The sequence below is a fragment of the Podarcis liolepis genome (assembly GCF_965112155.1).
Source record: "Podarcis liolepis genome assembly, chromosome: 10".
Classification (NCBI taxonomy): Eukaryota; Metazoa; Chordata; class Lepidosauria; order Squamata; family Lacertidae; genus Podarcis; species Podarcis liolepis.
The window spans coordinates 71,000,777-71,018,958 of NC_139562.1; the positions used below are offsets into that span (position 1 = coordinate 71,000,777).

General features: G+C 43.2%; 1 protein-coding gene across 1 annotated transcript in view; it reads right to left on the reverse strand.

Annotated features, from left to right (window-relative positions):
* Nucleotides 1–9,245: 9,245 nt before the first annotated feature.
* The window catches only part of LOC310688185 (cadherin-related family member 4-like), a gene marked incomplete at its 5' end in the record, with an annotated part of 57,930 nt that continues 48,993 nt past the window's right edge, over nucleotides 9,246–18,182 (reverse strand). Inside the window, 5 exons of the mRNA XM_083464318.1 lie at nucleotides 9,246–9,523; nucleotides 12,018–12,054; nucleotides 13,456–13,525; nucleotides 14,938–15,030; nucleotides 15,830–15,960. Of these exons, the coding sequence (XP_083320444.1) occupies nucleotides 9,447–9,523; nucleotides 12,018–12,054; nucleotides 13,456–13,525; nucleotides 14,938–15,030; nucleotides 15,830–15,960 (408 nt within the window). The 3' untranslated portion in view covers nucleotides 9,246–9,446. The remainder of the gene's footprint in view (nucleotides 9,524–12,017; nucleotides 12,055–13,455; nucleotides 13,526–14,937; nucleotides 15,031–15,829; nucleotides 15,961–18,182) is intronic.

The following is an 18,182-nucleotide window of genomic DNA, read 5'->3' on the forward strand; positions in this document are numbered from 1 at the left end:
ATGTAATTGCTAGGTTAACGAGATGTAATACTGAATTTGAATGGTTATGGCCTATGTGCTGATGTGTTTGTCCTTCCTTTTTATTGGCTGGTCATTCCACATTAGATTATTGCATCACTGCAGGAGGACGCTGGCAAAGTTCTCCATGCTTGGGATTTGTTTAAAACTTGCCTCAAAGGAGATGTGAGTTTTACAAGCCTTTAAATTATGTTCCAGCTCAGATGCAAATCTGACAAGAAATTTGGCCTTGCCTCCTTATGGATCCTCTCTGATACCCCAAACACCCCTCTTTCCATGAAAGCTTTCTATTGTGGGTAGTGGACTTTATCCAATGAGAGGGGAAAGGGCATTCTGTGCCATCCTCCCATCCCCCATTGCTGCCCTGCTGTGCTCTGAGGCCCAACCTGGTAGCCCATGAGAGTTGTTATATTATAGTGGCATCATTGCAGCTTTCAGTAGGAGAGCCAATAATCCTGCAATATCCAATGCCCTGTCCCTGCAGGGCAGGGCAAAATTGGTGGGCAAAATTACATGTGACATTAATCACATGGTTTGTCCTTGAGGCATTTGTCTTGTAAGAATAGGCTGTGGGGGGTGGGGTGGATGAAGTGGGAATGAAGACCCCCCCTCTCTGATCCCAATCTAGATCATTTGTTTCAGTTAATTTATATATTTCCATAATTCATAATTACAGCACTGCTATCAATACAAGACAGTTTCAGATTTTAGAGCAAAGAATTTTTGTCATGGACAGCCGTCAGCTCAAAATGACCCTGAGGCTGAGCACCTGGTCCTTTAGGCGCACAGTTACCCTATGGAGAACCAGGGAGTCCCCCACATTTGCCCTCCCCCAGAAACAGTACTTTTGTTTTGTCAGGATTCAACCTCAATCTGTTGGCCTCCATCCATGATCCATAAATATATTTGGCATCAAATCTGGAATTAAGTTGGATAATTCTTCAACATCTCCAAAATCAGTCAGCTCTGCTTAATTTTCAAGTAGATAAGCACAATTTTAAAAAAAAAAGTGAGATAACAGTCGCACCTGAACTTTGTGACGGGAAAACAGAAGCTCTCAGCCAAAATAGCACAAGTTTCCTCTGAATTTCTGAAACTCTTTCGTGAATAGTAATGCTTATTCTATTCCTATGTAGACACAAGGAGAGAGGAACCTGTTCAGCTAGAACTGCCACAATCTCTGGCTGCGATTGGTGAGACCTGCATTCCAGATGTTGCTTCTATCTGCTAAAGAGAGAGAAAGGGAGATCCAGTATTCACTTAGGTTTCTAGAAAATTAATCAGCAACCTGAGCAATTGCTGTTACGATCAATACTTTAAATGTACCGAGAAAAAACACCAGCTCAGCATTTTCACAATCAACTCATACCACATACTCAGTTGGTGTCACTCACAGGCCTAGCTACTTTTAGAATTGTTATTCTTTCAAATGCCAGAGGTCAGATTGAATTCTGAAAGCATGGGGATTTGGTCATTGACAGGCACTTCTCCCGGAAAGCTAGAAATGCAAGGCAGGGCAAAGACAGGTTGAATCCCCTTGAGGATCATACCATAGCACTGGGAGAGGTCAGTCAGGATCACACAACCTCTTCAGACATACTGCTGTCTAATCCTCTTTGCTTCTCTGCCTCATTTTACTTGTGCTCGGTGCAATACACAGGCCAGAGGCTGCCTCAAGCCACAAATTTTCAGTGCGAGCAGCATCTAGTTCTAAGAGGTTTTATGTGCCGTTTTTATGGAAATCACCATTTGCACTCCATAGAAAAATCCTAGAAAAAACATATATAGAATAGAAGCTAAAGTGTGTGTACCTACATGCTAAAGTGATGAAATATTCAGCATTACTTTAATGAAAAATAAAATGTCTCAATCCTGAATATCATGAAATAATGAAGGAAGCTGGTTAATATTCTACAAAAGTGGCGTACTATGGCATCTCCTGGAAGAGAGAAATGCTGTGAATATGTTATTAATATGGTCAATTATGTATTGTTGATACACGGATCACATCCAACCTTTGTGGGATTTGTGGGGATTTATGTGGCTTAAGCAACTGCACATTCTTTTTGATAACTGTAATAAAATTCAGGCACTGCATGAAACTCACGTTTGGTTTACTGGGGTTTCATATGATGGTTTGATAGATTCACCGCCTAAAGAAAACAGCATGCTCATTACTTTGCTTATATAAAACAAAGGTATTTGAATAACGGCAGGACTTTGTCTTCTAAATATTATCTTTATAAAGAGGAGTTTTAAAAAGGCCCTAAGAAATGCACACATCATTTCCACCCAAAATTCCACGGCTGGAAAAGTTGTTTTTGGAAGCATCCTTACAACTCCCCAGTAAAACCTATGGGAGTTTCATACTTCTGTTTGAAAGCAGAATGTGGCTGCTTCACTATCAGTTGTACAAAATGACGAAGGACAGATAGAATTTGCTCAAAATATGCACAATAATGTAGGTCGGGGGGGGGGGGAGAGAGACTTAACCACGCTGACCTCTCTCCATACCTGATGTCCAAGAAAAACCTCCCCCTGCCTCCAATTGCAAAATAGCTCATTCTTGGTAACGTAAGAGAATTACAGTAGATACTTAAAATAAAACCAGAATTCCTTCCAAAAGGAATAATAACCATGCATTTCAATTGTGTGTTCATAGAAACAGATCCAAAACAAGCTAGCAAACCTCTTAGGAGGGAACAGTTTGAACTTGAGTTCACCACAAAGCTTAGTTTCGGTCTTGCGACTCCGGCTTGGAGATGCAGAACAGTAGTAAGGGCAGTAGGTAAGCCCATAAAAGGCACCAAAACACCAAAAAAAGAGCTCCAATACCCGTATTGCTTACATTTAGATTATTATTACAATTACTATTACAGTTATTGTTTCCGTTAATTCAGAGGCATAGCATGGGCAGGGCAGGGGGGAACGTTGCCCTGGGCACATTCTTACAGTGGTGCCTCGCAAGACGAAATTAATCCGTTCCGCGAGTCTCTTCGTCTAGCGGTTTTTTCGTCTTGCGAAGCAACCCTATTAGCGGATTAGCGGATTAGCGGTTTAGCGGCTATTAAAGGCTTAGCGGCTATTAAAGGCTTAGCGGCTATTAAAGGATTAGCGGATTAGCAGCTAAAAGGCTATTAGCGGCTTAGCGGCTTAGAAAAGGGGGGGGAGCGGAAAAAAATCGGAACACTTGCAAGACGTTTTCGTCTTGCAAAGCAAGCCCATAGGGAAAATCGTCTTGCGAAGCAGCTCAAAAATGGAAAACCCTTTCGTCTAGCGGGTTTTCCATCTTGCGAGGCATTCGTCTTGTGGGGCACCACTGTATTTTATTTTTTGGGGGCACATTTTGCTTCTCATGCTGCCCTTGCCAGCCCTGCTCTGCTTTGTGAGTCTGATCCCATATCCCAGGCTCGTGAAGCAGCGTGGGGCTGGCAGGGCGCCAGGAGGAGGCAAAAGCTGATTGCAAGGGGGCCGGCCTGCCTTGCTGTGTCCTTCTCACGTTGCCCTCCCAGCCCACACTGGCAGAGCACTGTGAGGAGGAGGCAACGGCCATGTGCCCTTTGATCCCAGCCTCACAAAGCCAGTCCGTGACAATAAATAAACCCAGGGAGCTACTGCCAGCGTAAATCATGTGGAATGTAATCCGCTGGGAACAGTCAAATACCACGTTCCTTGTTTTGCTAGAGTGGACATGCAAGGGGATGTTTGGTCCAGCCAGTTGAAACTTCCTTTTCCTCCTGGCTGGAGCATCCTTCCTTGCATGTGACTAGTGGGTGGGTATGACCTTTCCAGACCTGGTAAAAGGCCAAGGCAGGCTGCCACACTCTCTCTTTTCGTCCTGTGAACTGCTGGACTGCTAGCCGGCAGTCACTAGGTAAATCTCCCTTATGGGGTAAACCTGTTTGTATATGTTTGAAACTTTAAGCCTAAAGCCTGTCTTCAGGGATCACATTGTGTTTGTTTACTTATGAATAAGACTGTGGTGTCTTTATTCTTTCAGGAGGGATTCAAGGGGTCTTACCAGGAAAATATTAGAACACATTTCAATCTGGACAAGCCAGATTGAATTGCGTACAGTGGTACCTCAGGTTAAGTACTCAATTCGTTCTGGAGGTCTCTTCTTAACCTGAAACTGTTCTTTACCTGAAGCACCACTTTAGCTAATGGGGCCTCCCGCTGCCGCCGCGCCGCCAGAGCACGATTTCTGTTCTCATCCTGAAGCAAAGTTCTTAACCCGAGGTACTATTTCTGGGTTAGCAGAGTCTGTAACCTGAAGCGTCTGTAACCCGAGGTACCACTGTATTGTCTTAAGAAACTCAAACGAGTTTGCAACTAGTTTTCTGCTGTGTAAAGGGGAATGCACTCTGCTAAGTAAAAGAACTTGCTAGCGCACGTTAGGAAGGATATTAATAAACAATATATCCTCTCCTGCCACCCTGAACATTCCCACAAATCAGGGGTGAGGAGCCTCAGGCCATGGGGCCAAATGGGGCCCTCCAGGCCTCTCTGTCTGGACCAAAGTGCTCTCCCCAGTGGGTGTCCTCCTCCACAGCACCCCCCCTCACACCTCCTCCTTTGCATCTTCTTTGGGTGTTTCTGCCTATTTGGAATTTTGTCTCTTGCTTGGCCGCTTGCTTTTCCTGTGATTTGAATGTCACCGTTGCTTGTCCTATTATTTCGGAGCAAGTGAGAGACAAAAGAAAGATAAAGATTTTGGAGTGTTTGGCTCCCAGTAGAACACACACTGTCATTCATCAAAATCATGCTGGTAAAATAATAATCTTTGGACAGGAATTTTCAAACTCATGAAATTAGAATTGGGGGCCAAGAACATCAGAAAAATGTACAAACAGATGCTTGCTATTTCTGAGGTATTAATATCATGCATTTATCCATTTTCAAAAAAGAGAATTCACTCAAAGACAAACAGTATCAAACACTATTTCTTGGAAATATCACATCCTTTCTTTCTTAAGATTCAGCAACATGATAAATGATGTGTTGGATTAACCGAAGGTATGAAAATATTGCCATAGCCAAATGCAGATAGAGACAATTAACTATGCCAAGAAGCACACAGAAAAACTTTCATTGACCTTGAGTAACAGCAACATCTGTAGATATGCATCTCTCAGATATTTGCAGACACCCACTGGGTGAGATGTGGTGCCATAACTTGCGCTTCCAGTCCAGCACAGGGTGGTATACTGGAAGAAATGGGGAAGGGGGTGGGTCTGGTTGTGGTCTATAAGCCACCAGCTGGCTTGATTAAATGAGATCATGAAATATATGAAATTGGGAAGAGAAACATAATTGTTTTAAAGAAGCTGTGTACATATACCAAACGAGTTGGGTGGTTTGAAGGCACATGATGCTCCACCTTGCTGAAGCTAAGCGGGTCAGTGTCTGGTTCAGAGATCATCTACAAAACCCCAGATCAGGTGCCTTATATAATAATAATAATAATTTATTATTTATACCCCGCCCATCTGGGCGGCTTCCAAAAGAATATTAAAATACTATAATACATCAAACATTAAAAGCTTCCCGAAACAGGGCTGCCTTCAGATGTCTTCTAAAAGCCTGGTAGTTGTTGTTCTCTTTGACATCTGGTGGGAGGGCGTTCCACAGGGAGGGCGCCACTACCGAGAAGGCCCTCTGCCTGGTTCCCTGTAACTTGGCTTCTCGCAGTGAGGGAACCGCCAGAAGGCCCTCGGTGCTGGACCTCAGTGTCCGGGTAGAACGATGGGGGTGGAGACGCTCCTTCAGGTATACTGGACCGAGGCTGGTTAGGGCTTTAAAGGTCAGCACCAACACTTTGAATTGTGCTCGGAAACGTACTGGGAGCCAATGTAGGTCTTTCAAGACCGGTGTTATGTGGTCTCTGCGGCCGCCCCCAGTCACCAGTCTAGCTGCCGCATTCTGAATTAGTTGTAGTTTCCAGGTCACCTTCAAAGGTAGCCCCACATAGAGCGCATTGCAGTAATCCAAGCGGGAGATAACCAGAGCATGCACCACTCTGGCGAGTGCCGTGATGTGCTAAATAAATCTCAACCTAGCAGAAGCCCCGGGGGCCACAATGTAATTTCCACAATGTCCATTCCATCTCAGTTTGATGAACATCCTTTCCCCAAGTCCACTTCCTGATGCCCACACTGGAGTATACCTTCAGAAGACACTGGGGAAGGAGAGAAACAAGCCATTGAAAGCGGATCTACTTCCCAATCTCTGTCTGTAGCAATGCAGAACTAGCCTTCAGTCTTTCAAATGTCTTTGCTCATCTCCTCCATTTTGCAGAATCCCACTTTTTTTATCTCTGTTCTTGGCCAAGTGCTAATAAATGCATTTAAAATGACAAAATAGCATTTTCCTTAAATCTCTGATATGTTGAGATACCCCACACCCCAATTCCAACCTTCTATCCCATTTCAAAGAAGCAGTCGGCCTTTCCAAACAGAGAGTGGGTATTAAAACATTGTCATCCTGAACCCAAGTAGGGCTCAAATTCCTGGCCCCACACAGATCTGTTGGACTTGTGTCTCTGACATCAGTGAAGCCAGGTTTTTCCACATGTGCCTTTAACTACAAGCTCTGGGAACTTCACTATTTCCATTATTTTCACCAGATGAATTAAGTCATCATGTCCAATTCCATTAGTCACACTGCAGAATGACAATACACACACACATAACCAAATGAACAGCTGTGGACAAACATGTTAATGGATGAGGGCAGGAATTTAAAACCTTAGGGTATATATGTGAGTTTTTTGGGTGGGGGGCTGTATGCCTGCGTCCTTTCTGATTCCTGGATCCAGCAAGGGTTAAAATCCAGTGGATGATTCAACTGTTGGAACAGGCCAGGCCAGCTTCTTGGCAATGGCTCTAAGTATAGGCCATTTGTATAATAAAGGAAGCTGCTCTGTGCCAGAGGGCAAATGGGTGTCCCCCTCCCTCACCCGGCTGGTGGTGAGAAGACAAAGGTCAGAGGCGTGAGAGAGAGCTAGCCTAGAATGGCGGATGAAGGTGATTGACTACATGGAACTGGCTGAGATGACTGGCAGAATCCAAGACCAGGGAGAAGAGTCGGTGAAAGAAGACTGGAAGAAATTTAAAGACTATTTAAAGAAATATTGTAAAATGAATGAATGTTAGAAAGATGTTGGATAGAAACCAAGTGGTTTCCAGCTGTAATGCTTTAGGAGACATGAAAAAAGGATTATAAATGGGTAAAAGTTTAATGGTAAGGATTTGCTGAACTAACAAACTGAAATGGAATACAAAGAAGGGAAGTATGAGGAGGTTGGAGGAAATAAGGGTATGGAAGTTATGTTATTGAAAATTAATGTGTGTTTTTAATTGTTTATTATTTTGTATGTTTATTTTTTTATTTTTTTCTTATATCCAAAAAAATTTCAATAAATATCTTATAAAAAAAAAGAGAGAGAGAGCTAGGCTAGAGGCAGAAGCCCAAGAGAGTGGCTGTGCCTGGGGGAGAAGCAAGGCCTGCTGGGGTGCTAATGCTGTGAGCCCCTCCATCGTAGGCTCAGGTTGCATAGCTGTGTAAATAAGCCATAAAGAGGCTGCAGTCTCTGCTGCCCCTCATTCCAAGGAAACCAAGCCCTGGGTAAGTGCCCAGAAGATTGGAGTGGCTGCAACAATACTGGCTGTACCCTATTCCTGTAACTGTATTTTATTTTAACTCTCCTGGAACTTGCTGGTTAAGGGCAAGTCGTAAATTCTATTGTTGCTGTTGCTGTTGTTGTGAATTATTGTTCACGAATTCTTTCTTTTAGTATGAACCAACTGAAAACTGACCTGCTGAATTCTGCATTTGGGCCTTATTCATTTCTCCTTTCTGAAACATTTCCCAGGCAGTTGGGAAAAGTTTCCTACCATAATACATCATAGGAATGTGGAGGGGAAATGACAGGTAGGCCTTTTTCAATTAATTCGATAGATTGAAAAGCTGCAAATAAACAGAATGACATCTTTATAAAATATACAACCGGGTTGTGTTATGACATCGCCAGAAAGAAAATGGCACCAGATCAGATAATAGAAAAAAGGCCAGCCTTTACCCCGTTAATCAGGCTTGTTCTTTTGCAGACCAGAATGTAAACAAGTCATGGAAGTGTGTGTTAGTGATATATGTTTATTATCATATCCTCTCAACCCAAGAACTATTTTGCATCTATAATAATGGATGGCTTGGTTGATTGCTTAAAAACAAAATCCCAACTGCACTCAAGTGCGCAAACATCACTCAGCAATATTAAAAAGTTGTGCCCAGTTGATTTATCTTATTGTTTGTCTAAGCATCATGACCTTTGGTCCATGGGCAGCTTGTCATTAAAGGCAAAGCTCCGATTTCACTGGTGAGTAAATTATTATGGCATTTTAAATATATGCTCCATTGGTCTCTATTTACCAGGACTGTCCCTGCTTTCTGGTACTTGCCCCTAGTAAATCACCATACGCCTAGTGTCCCAATTTTTGCTTGGGAGAGCCTTTTTTCAAAGCATGTTAGTGAGAGTGACTGAAGTTACCATTCTCTTCTGTTTTCAACCATTTCCTGAATCTTCTAGAAGTTAAATATCGGGGGGTTAAACATATCCCCGCCTCCAACAAGACCCCTTTGGAATGATGATACATTATTTCCGAGCATCACTCCCATTGGGCCACTCTGTGGCAAATTAAAGATAGCGGCAGGCTGTTCTGCCATTGCAAAAAGCCTTTGAACACTCCACCACCTGCTTCCCCAAAATTCCCAGTATTGACCATAATGCCCCCTGCCTCCTGGCTGGTGAAGGGCTATGCCCAGATGGTGGTGATTAGGATGAGCAGTGAAAAAGGTGGGATATAAATGGCAATAAATAAATGGAAAAGGGGAGCTACAACATCACAGGCTTGTTCCCAGTTCACCTGCATCCTATTAGGATGCAGGGGGATGAAAAGCTGTGTTAAATGTTATGAAAATTAGTGATTTAATTTTAGAGGTTTGGAGAAATAAAGAAGAAAAGCAAATAAATAAATAAATAAATAAATAAATAAATAATATGTCCCCCAATCCTATCAAAGGCACCAATGTTATTCAGGCCTTGGCAATTTATTGAACAAATCAAGGAAAAACACTTCAAAAAAATCAAGGAAATAAATGAATTTGTAGTTGGCAACAAAGCACTTATAACACATATAACAACCACATAAGCCAGGTAAATAATTCTATGGAAACATTCAAAATGAGAACATTACTTTCAATGCCCAAATTCCGTAAATAGACTTCATTATTGACTATTAGATGGTCAGATAGTTTAATCAATAACTTCTCACTTCCAGGTGAATTGTTTGAAAGCCATTTTCTCCATACATCTGGGGCCGTCAGACAGAAGAGATGTGAGAAGTGTTGGTATTAGCAGGAAGTAAACGTTACATAGTAGAGGTCTTCTGGTTTAGCCACTGGACTTCGCCCGTTTTACTGTTAAAGAGGTACTGCAGTCCTGTTGCTAGAGAAGGGGAAGATGACTTGGTCTTAGTATTATTTTTATAAATAAATAAATAAATAGCACTTTTTCAGCACATCCAAATGTTCCAAGTACAGTGGTGCCTTGCAAGACGAAATTAATTCATTCCACGAGTTTTTTCGTCTAGCGAATTTTTCGTCTTGCGAAGCACGGTGTCGGAAAAGTTTTGGAAAAGCTACAAAAATCGCCAAAAACCTCAAAAAAGGCTACCACACCGCGTTCTATGAGTTGCTCCTCGAAGTCAAGTCGCAACTGTATTAACGGTGTTAAGAAAAAGGAAACAAACTTGCAAGACGTTTTCGTCTTGTGAAGCAAGCCCATGGGGAAATTCGTCTTGCGAAGCAGCTCAAAAACCGCAAAACCCTTTCGTCTAGCGAGTTTTTCGTCTTGCGAGGCATTCGTCTTGCGGGGCACCACTGTATATCCTATACATTATCTTCTTGTAATCTTTATAACACTATTGCAAGGCAAAGCAGTTTTCCCATACAGTCATACCGTGAAAGTCGAATGGACTCTGTTCCGGAAGTCCGTTTGACTTCCAAAGCATTTGGAAACCAAAGCATGGCTTCTGATTGGCTTCAGGAAGCTCCTGCAGCCAACTGGAAGCTGCAGAAGTCCCGTCGGATGTTTGGCTTCCAAAAATAGTTTGCGAATCGAAACAGTCACTTCTGGGTTTTGATCATTTGGGAGCCGATTTGTTTGGGAGCCAAGGCATTTGAGATCCAAGGTACAACTGTATTGAATCACCTGTGATTCAGAATGCACTTTCCTCTTTGCAGAATTATAGAATTGGAAAGTTGAAAGACATGCTGAGAGTCCATGACAAATGACCATCCAACCTCTGCTTAAAAACCTCCGAGGAAGGAGAGTCCAGCAGCTTCCAAGGGAGTCTCTTCCACTGCCAAACATCTCTTGCTGTTAGAAAGATCTTCCTTCCCCATTCTTTGGAACTGTTGCAACCTTGTAGACAGGGACTATAGCTGAATACAGTGGAATTATCGTGGAATCTAGCACAAGGTTAGCACTTATTTCCATATTATTTCCAAACATTTTCCTTTTCTGGAAGGAAATAGGATGAAAATGAGCATCAAACATGCAACATATTCCACTATAGTTCCAGAAGTGGCTTCTACATTGCATGAATGCAGCCCAAATCGTATGAGAAGTGTTTGAAAAAGATGGGCATGATTAGCCTGGAGAAGAAGAGATCAAAGAGAGACATAAGGACCATCAAACAGAAGATGGAGCAGACTTGTTCACTGCAGTTCCAGGGGCAGGAGGAGAACAACTAGGTAAGAACCTTCACGGATGTAGATGTTGGCGGGGCTTTAGAAGGACCTTTTTAACAGTGAGAACTCTTCAAAAAACTGGGAACAGTCTGTACACTGGGTGATTCATGGTACACTAGCGACACCATGTGGACAGGCTTAAAAGGTCTACTGCTTGGATTTGAGTAGTTTTCTCTCATTTTTATGGCTTCTCTCAAGGAATATTCCATTTTATGCTTCCCATCACAAGAGCTGGAACCTTGATAGACCGATTGCTTTGGGAAGCTGTTAAATTTATTAAACAAAATGAATGTACATAGAATCTGAATTCCAAAATACACAGTGGAACGAAACCTTTATTGGAAGGAAGTGTTCAGAGTTTCCCAAAACGCCAAGTTAACAATATTACTTAACCGACACGAAGCTGATTCAATTTACAGATACCATGAAACAAGACCCCTGGTGTTGGAATCAGTAGTTCAGAAACACCTGAAGCAACCTTAAAACAATTGGTTGGTTTGTTTCTTTAGAATGGCCAATAATGTGCACTTTTGTGAAGGAATAGGTGAGTGAGGAAATCTGAATTCTCTCCTAGGGAAAAACTGATGTGTCAGAATTTTAGCATGGAGATTATTACGTGGAGATTCAGCTTGAATGCCTTCCGTTGTAGACTCTCCATCGTCACCTCCATAATTAGGCAGATATTTTGTGGGCACCAGCTGAAGAGGCATTTCTTCCTTTGGGCTTTGGGGATCAATATGTTGTTGAAGTTCAAAAACTGAGGGTTTTTGCCTGCTGGGTTTTACTACTTTGCTTTTAGAGATATAGTTTTAAATATTTTAATCAGGTTTTTTTTGAGAGTCGCTGAATTTAACAGGTTGTCAACCCGCCAGGGCTCTTTTGGGAGGAAAGACAATATATTAACACAGCAGATCATTGCCATCAGTACCACCACCATAGGGAGGGACGGATCCAGAAGAGGCTTGCGGGGGGGGGGCAGAGCTGCCATGCTAGCCTCCTGGCATGGGGGTCACTGTTGCTTACTAGGAGAGGGAGGGCATGTAGCAATCCCACCAATAGGCACACTTGATAGTTTCCCACATGTGACCTTTGAGAGCTTAAGCCAAATTGATCTCAAGGTGCATATTCTGTGAGATTCAACAACAGCAAACTTGAAAGTGTACTTTAAAACCCATATTGATATTTACCTGGATCCAGTGCACAACCGTCATAAATGATAGAGGGCTGAAAGGCAACATAAATCACTGTCGTTAGCACACCTGTACTCTCAGTGATTCTGGTCACCATTGACTTTTGAACTAACAGAAGGTATTTTTGTTTATTTTATAGATTTATATGCTGCTTTGCAGCTTGGGGCAATGAAAGCAGTGTACAACAGTAGAATTATTATTTTCTAAACAATTTCTATAATGCACTAAAAGCATTTACATGACATTCTAAAAACAATGAAACAATTCCTACAGGTGTACAATTAATATTCCATAAAATGACCGATTCACACTTCAGGGAAAGCTTTCTTAAACAAAAGCATTTTAGCTAGTGACTTAAACATCAAGATCCTAGCTACCTGTCTAACTTCAGCTGGTAATTGACTCCAGAGGGCTGGAGCTGCAAGACTAAAAGGCTGGTTTCTAGCACAAACTAAACCCCTGTTCTAACCACTATACCTTGACAACCTTTTTCACAGATATAGGCACACCTCAGCCAGTGCGGTATAGTGCTTAGAACAGGGGTGGGAACCCTTTTTTATTTTGAGGGCCACAGCCCCTTCTGGGCATCCTTGGGGGGGGCACATGCCAGTGGTGGGTGGGACAAGAGGCAAAAGTGGGCAGAGCCATAAATGTGAATGCTCATAGACTCATAGAATGGTAGAGTTGGAAGGAACCACGGGGGTCATCTAGTCCATTGCACGAATCTTTTGCCCAACATGGGGCTTGAACCCACAACCCTGAGATTAAGAGTCTCCTGCTCTACTGACTGAGCTATCCCAGCTGAACAAGAGACTTCAAAACTGCCAGAGCTCTCTCTGGGATCTTGAAATAAACCACACCTTTCTCTACACTCAAACATCCCTTTCTACCCTTCGCCCAGACAAGCAGGAAGCTTTGCCAGAGCTCAAGGGCACATTCCAGGCAGGCAAAGGCAGAGAAGGAGGATGCAAAGCAAGGCTGGCAAAGGGCTTCAGGAGGGCGTGTGGCTTGAGGAGAGTCTGAAGAGCCAGACAGAATTGCCTGGAGGGCCACATTTGGCCTCTGATACCTCCAATCTCTGGCTTGGAGTATCAGGCCAGGGCAGCAGAGACCCTGGTTCAGATTCCCAGTCAGTCATGCAGCACACTGGGTGACCTTCTATCTGTCAGCATGACCAGTAGGATAAAATGGAAGCAGACTCAAGCTCCTTAGAAGAAGGATGGGAAATAAATGTAAAGAAAGAAAGAAAGATCCTTGCCCAGTCCAATGAAAAAGGGGTGAGAGAGGGTCTCTCTCTTGAAACGCAGCTAAGTTCATGGCTGGCAGACAAAACGTGCAGCCTAAAACTTCTTCCCACACCCCCATGGGATTTTGACTGGCAGCACAATGAGCAGGGGTGTTTCCGCTTGCAAATAACAAGTGCAATTCCACTTACTTCGGAGCTCACAGACAGTTTTCTGTATGTCACATCTGACTGGGGTAGATTCACCGTTGGATTCATTTTGCTGGTAGAGAGAAACAGGAAAAGCAGCATTAGACAAGTGTTTCCCGCAATGTGTGCAGGGGAGCCACTTGCGAAGCAGGATCAGGCCAGCAGCTAAGAAGCAGGATCTGCTCCTATGTGGTGCCAAATGCTGCTGCTTTGTGACTCTCTTTGAAATACCTCCTAAATCCCTGTCTTGCACCATTGGGATCCACTGGGATATTTCAAAGTGTGAGCACCGTGGCAGAAGTATTGGCCTCACCAGGCCACCAGCACAGCACTGGCCTCCTGGCCACCTTCTCCTGCCTCCTCTTCTGCTGCTGACAGGAGGCCAGGTGTGTAGAATCCCCTCTCTCTGCCTGTCACTCCTGAGTCCAGCATCTGTGCTGCCATTTATGCACCATCATTCTGCATTGTTCCAGAATGTGGAGAGTTATGGCACGAGTTTCACAGAATCTTAGATGATAATATTCATATCTGAGTGGATGCCATCATCTTCTGTGCTCTAAAACAATAATAATCTATTGTCATAAGGCTCAGAAGAACTCATGGTTGTGGATGCAGTACTGCCTGTAACATCAGAAATCCCTTCACAGGAATATTGTCCCTGTAGGTGTTCTACTAGGGATGCGGGTGGCGCTGTGGGTTAAACCACAGAGCCTAGGACTTGCCGATCAGAAGGTCGTGGTTCGAATCCCTTCGACGGGGTGAGCTCGGTCCCTGCTCCTGCCAACCTAGCAGCTCGAAAGCACGTCAAAGTGAAAGTAGATAAATAGGTACCGCTCTGGCAGGAAGGTAAACAGCGTTTCCGTGCGCTGCTCTGGTATGCCAGAAGCGGCTTAGTCATGCTGGCCACATGACCCGGAAGTTGTACGCCGGCTCCCTCGGCCAATAAAGCGAGATGAGCGCCACAGCCCCAGAGTCGGCCACTTTACCTTTACCTTAGGTGTTCTACCAGGAGGCCTTACAAACAGCAGGAAAGAGAAGGCAAGCAAAATGCAAGGGAGATAGTGAAAGATACAGGATATTGAATGCAGATTTCCAAAGAACAGCAAGGAGAGACAAGAGGGCCTTCTTCAACAAGCAATGCAAAGAAATAGAGGAAAACAATAGAATGGGGAAAACCAGAGATCTGTTCAAGAAAATTGGAGATATCAAAGGAACATTTTGTGCAAAGATTACCATAATAAAGGACAAAAGGACAACCAACATAAAGAGGTACAAAGCAGCCTTGAATTCCTGCCGATTAAAACATATGCTGCAAGAGATAAATGAAAATCTTAGAGGTTTCCGACAACTCTCTGTGACTCCAAACCACATGGAAGAAATGAGTGCCATTTATATTTTCTGGCAATATTCCTAAACTGGCTACACAATTTGTGCTAAAGTAGCCCGATGAGACACAATGCACATGAGACAGAAAACGACCCTTACCTTGGAGAACCGGCATGTTTTTCAGCGTTCAGGACTGGCTGTTGGTTTTGGTCGATACAGCACTGTGGAAAGAATCTTCCACATTTGGGAACACTGTTGAGGGTAAAAATGCCATCTACATTAGAATCACGGGGTGTGTATTGGGGAGCAACACATGGAGAGGTGGAACTTTATTGGAAAGGGCTGGCACAAAATGTATTGTCAGTAGGGCAATACATTGAGGTTGGGGCAAGGGAGATTGTGGGCAGAAGAACCTCCTCTGCTGGCCGTCTTGTCCTGGCCAGGGAAAATGGTGTGCAGGAGGCAGCAGCAGGAAAAATATGCACTCCAGGCGCAGGTTGCGCATTCAGCCCCTCCCCAATCCCAGGGATATATTGGGAAAAGACGAGGGCTTTGGATCCAGATCCTGCAATCTGCACCCCCTTTTTGGTCACTCTCATCAGTGGAGCGGTAAGGTTAGGAGACATTTCCATAACAGAAAGGTTTGTGAGGCCAGACCTTCTTCTCTACCTATGGGCTTCACTCTCTGCAGGAACGGAGGGAGATTCACTCTATTCCATAGCCTCTCAGATTCCCTTCCACAGACCAGAAGACTGCTCCCTTAGCTCCTAAGAGATCTGAACAAGGGCACGCAGGAACATCCATGTTACCTACCACCTACAGAATTCTTGATACGCACATTTGTATTGCTGTAGTATATGAAATGTGGTGCTTATTTGTATCAAACACAATTCCCTCTTGATGAATAGCAAACCACTTTTAAAACTCCTCTAAGTCTCAGGACTGGTGTCTATTGCAGTGGGTGGAATATCTATCAACAGACTAGTCTAGGTGTACATTTTCACATTCACTGTCTCCTCTGAGCTGTCCCCAAAACTGAAGGAGTCCTTACTCTTTGAAGCAACCCCACACTGCCATATACAAGGACATCAATAGGAGGGCTGCTGCTATAGTTAGGACAACAGGAAACCAGTTTTCGGGATGCCAATAATATAAAGTCTGAATCAGCACTGAGGTGGTAGCCTAGAAATAAACAAACAACAACAGACATTTGCAAAACAGAAATGGATATCCATTAGATTTTTCAAAATGCAATATAATCTGGAAAATTCAAATTCAAAGTTAATTCCAATTAAACGTGAATATGATTGGGTCCAGAAGGGAAGCATCGTGGTTCATAGAACGCCCTGAATAAAAGGCATGTGACATGCTTTTAAAGCTTTTTTATAAGCAAAAATGCTCTAAAGAAATCTCAGATTCAGTTAGCTCGGTGTGCTAGTAGAAGCCATTACAAGACCTCTACCTAGCAAAGTGGATGCATGTGCTAGTGGAATGATTGTATTAGCGCAGGCATAGGCAAACTCAGCCCTCCAGATCTTTTGGGACTACAATGCCCATCATCCCTGACCACTGGTCCTATGCCTGTATTAGCACACTGCTGAATCCTGCCACCCTCAGTCTCCATAATAGTGAAAACTATGAAAAACTTGGAGTATGGGTGGGGAACCTGTGGCCCTGCAACTATGGCTAGGTTCCAACTCCCAAATGGAGGATTGAGTCTAACAAAATCTGGGGAGGTCACAGGTTCCCCATCTCTGATCTACATGGTAATGGCGGGAAAGGGCCAAAGATTTCTGGGTGGTTCACAATATAAAAAACAAAAACACAAAATGCATAATAAAACAAGAACGGAACAAACCAATAACCCTCCTCCCACAAACACATTTAAAAGGCCGGAGAATGTTAATCCAACAAAGGTCTGGTTACAGAGAAACGTAACCAGAGAAACTTGGGGAGAGCATTCCACAAACAGGGAGCCACTGCAGGAAAGGCCCTCTCTCATGTTGTCACCCTCAGAAGATGATCTCCAGGTCTGAATAGGTTCATATGGGGAGAGAGATGGTCCTTGAGGTATTTAAAGCTTTATAGGTCAAAATCAGTGCTTTGAATTGGACCTGGAACATAATCGTTTGCCAGTGCAGTCAGGCCAGATTGAAATATGGCCCTCAGCTTGAAAAAGTTCCCCCGTCCCTGGATTATGCCCTCTTTTTCCAGTTTTACACCCCTCACTTGCTGTTAGTTTTTTTTTAATGTGGAAAATCCTAACCACAGTTTCCCCACATCCTGTCTTCCTCCATCCTAAACTCACATTAAACAGGAAGTTTTGAAAATTAGATTAATTTGTACTAATGACACACCTATACTTTGTCCAGTAGGTGGCAGTGTTCCTATGTTAAAAGAACAATTGTGTATTGTAGAACAAGAAACACTTACTGGAGGGGAAATAAGTGAAAACTTAAGTTTCGACATACTCTTGAGAAGTTGCAAAATAAAAGCAGAATTTTGTCGTGGGTGTTTTATTTTTCTTTTCAATTTGTTGGTGGTGCAGCATTCTTAGTACCAGAAAAGAAAAGAAAAAACCTAGCTAACAGAAAATAGAAGACATTAATTTCAGATTTTAGAAGAGAGAGAAAATGCACTAATTATATAAAATTAAATACAAAAAAAGCATTCCCAGAAAACACCAGCAACTGCTGACCCCCCTGAAAAATGTGTTCCTGGATGTTAAGTCGAGATTATGGCAAATTCTACACATTGTGTAGACATTAAATAGGCATTGGGTCTATTTAATCATTGTAAAATTATATTATATAAGTATTTTTATGAAAGTGTGACTTCTATATTTTAATAAATAATTATTTTGCATGAGGACCATGCAGACTATTTCTGCAACAGGGTCTCAGCAGGGTCCCTGTCTCAGCATCCTAAAGCTGCCCCATCAGCATGAATGGGGAGTTTTAAGCCTTCTTCCCAGAAGCTCATCTCCTGAACTGATCTGCAGCTAATCAGAGTAAAAGGAGGTGAATCAGGCCCTGAGCCCTGGCTCCTGGGGTCACTCTGAAGAAAAGCACCAAAGAGGATTCGCTCTGGCTGCTCTTAAGCACCAAAAACACAACATGATTTCGTTTCAAGAGAATGGTGTGCAAGTTCTGCTACAAAGGAACTTCAAGGAAAGCACAACATGAGTGACCCTGAAAGAAGACACTGGCACTGTCCAAATCATTTGCACATGTGCACACACAGAAAATAGGAGATCTGGCCAAAAGGCAAGACATGCAGATCGGCACTGATGGTTGCAAGGCAACCCTAATTATTAATATTGTTTAAATGTAAGATTATTGTATAATCTTAGAAGGGGGTGTGGTTATGAGGGGGCCTGGCTGTGACCCTGAACTTCCGAATTT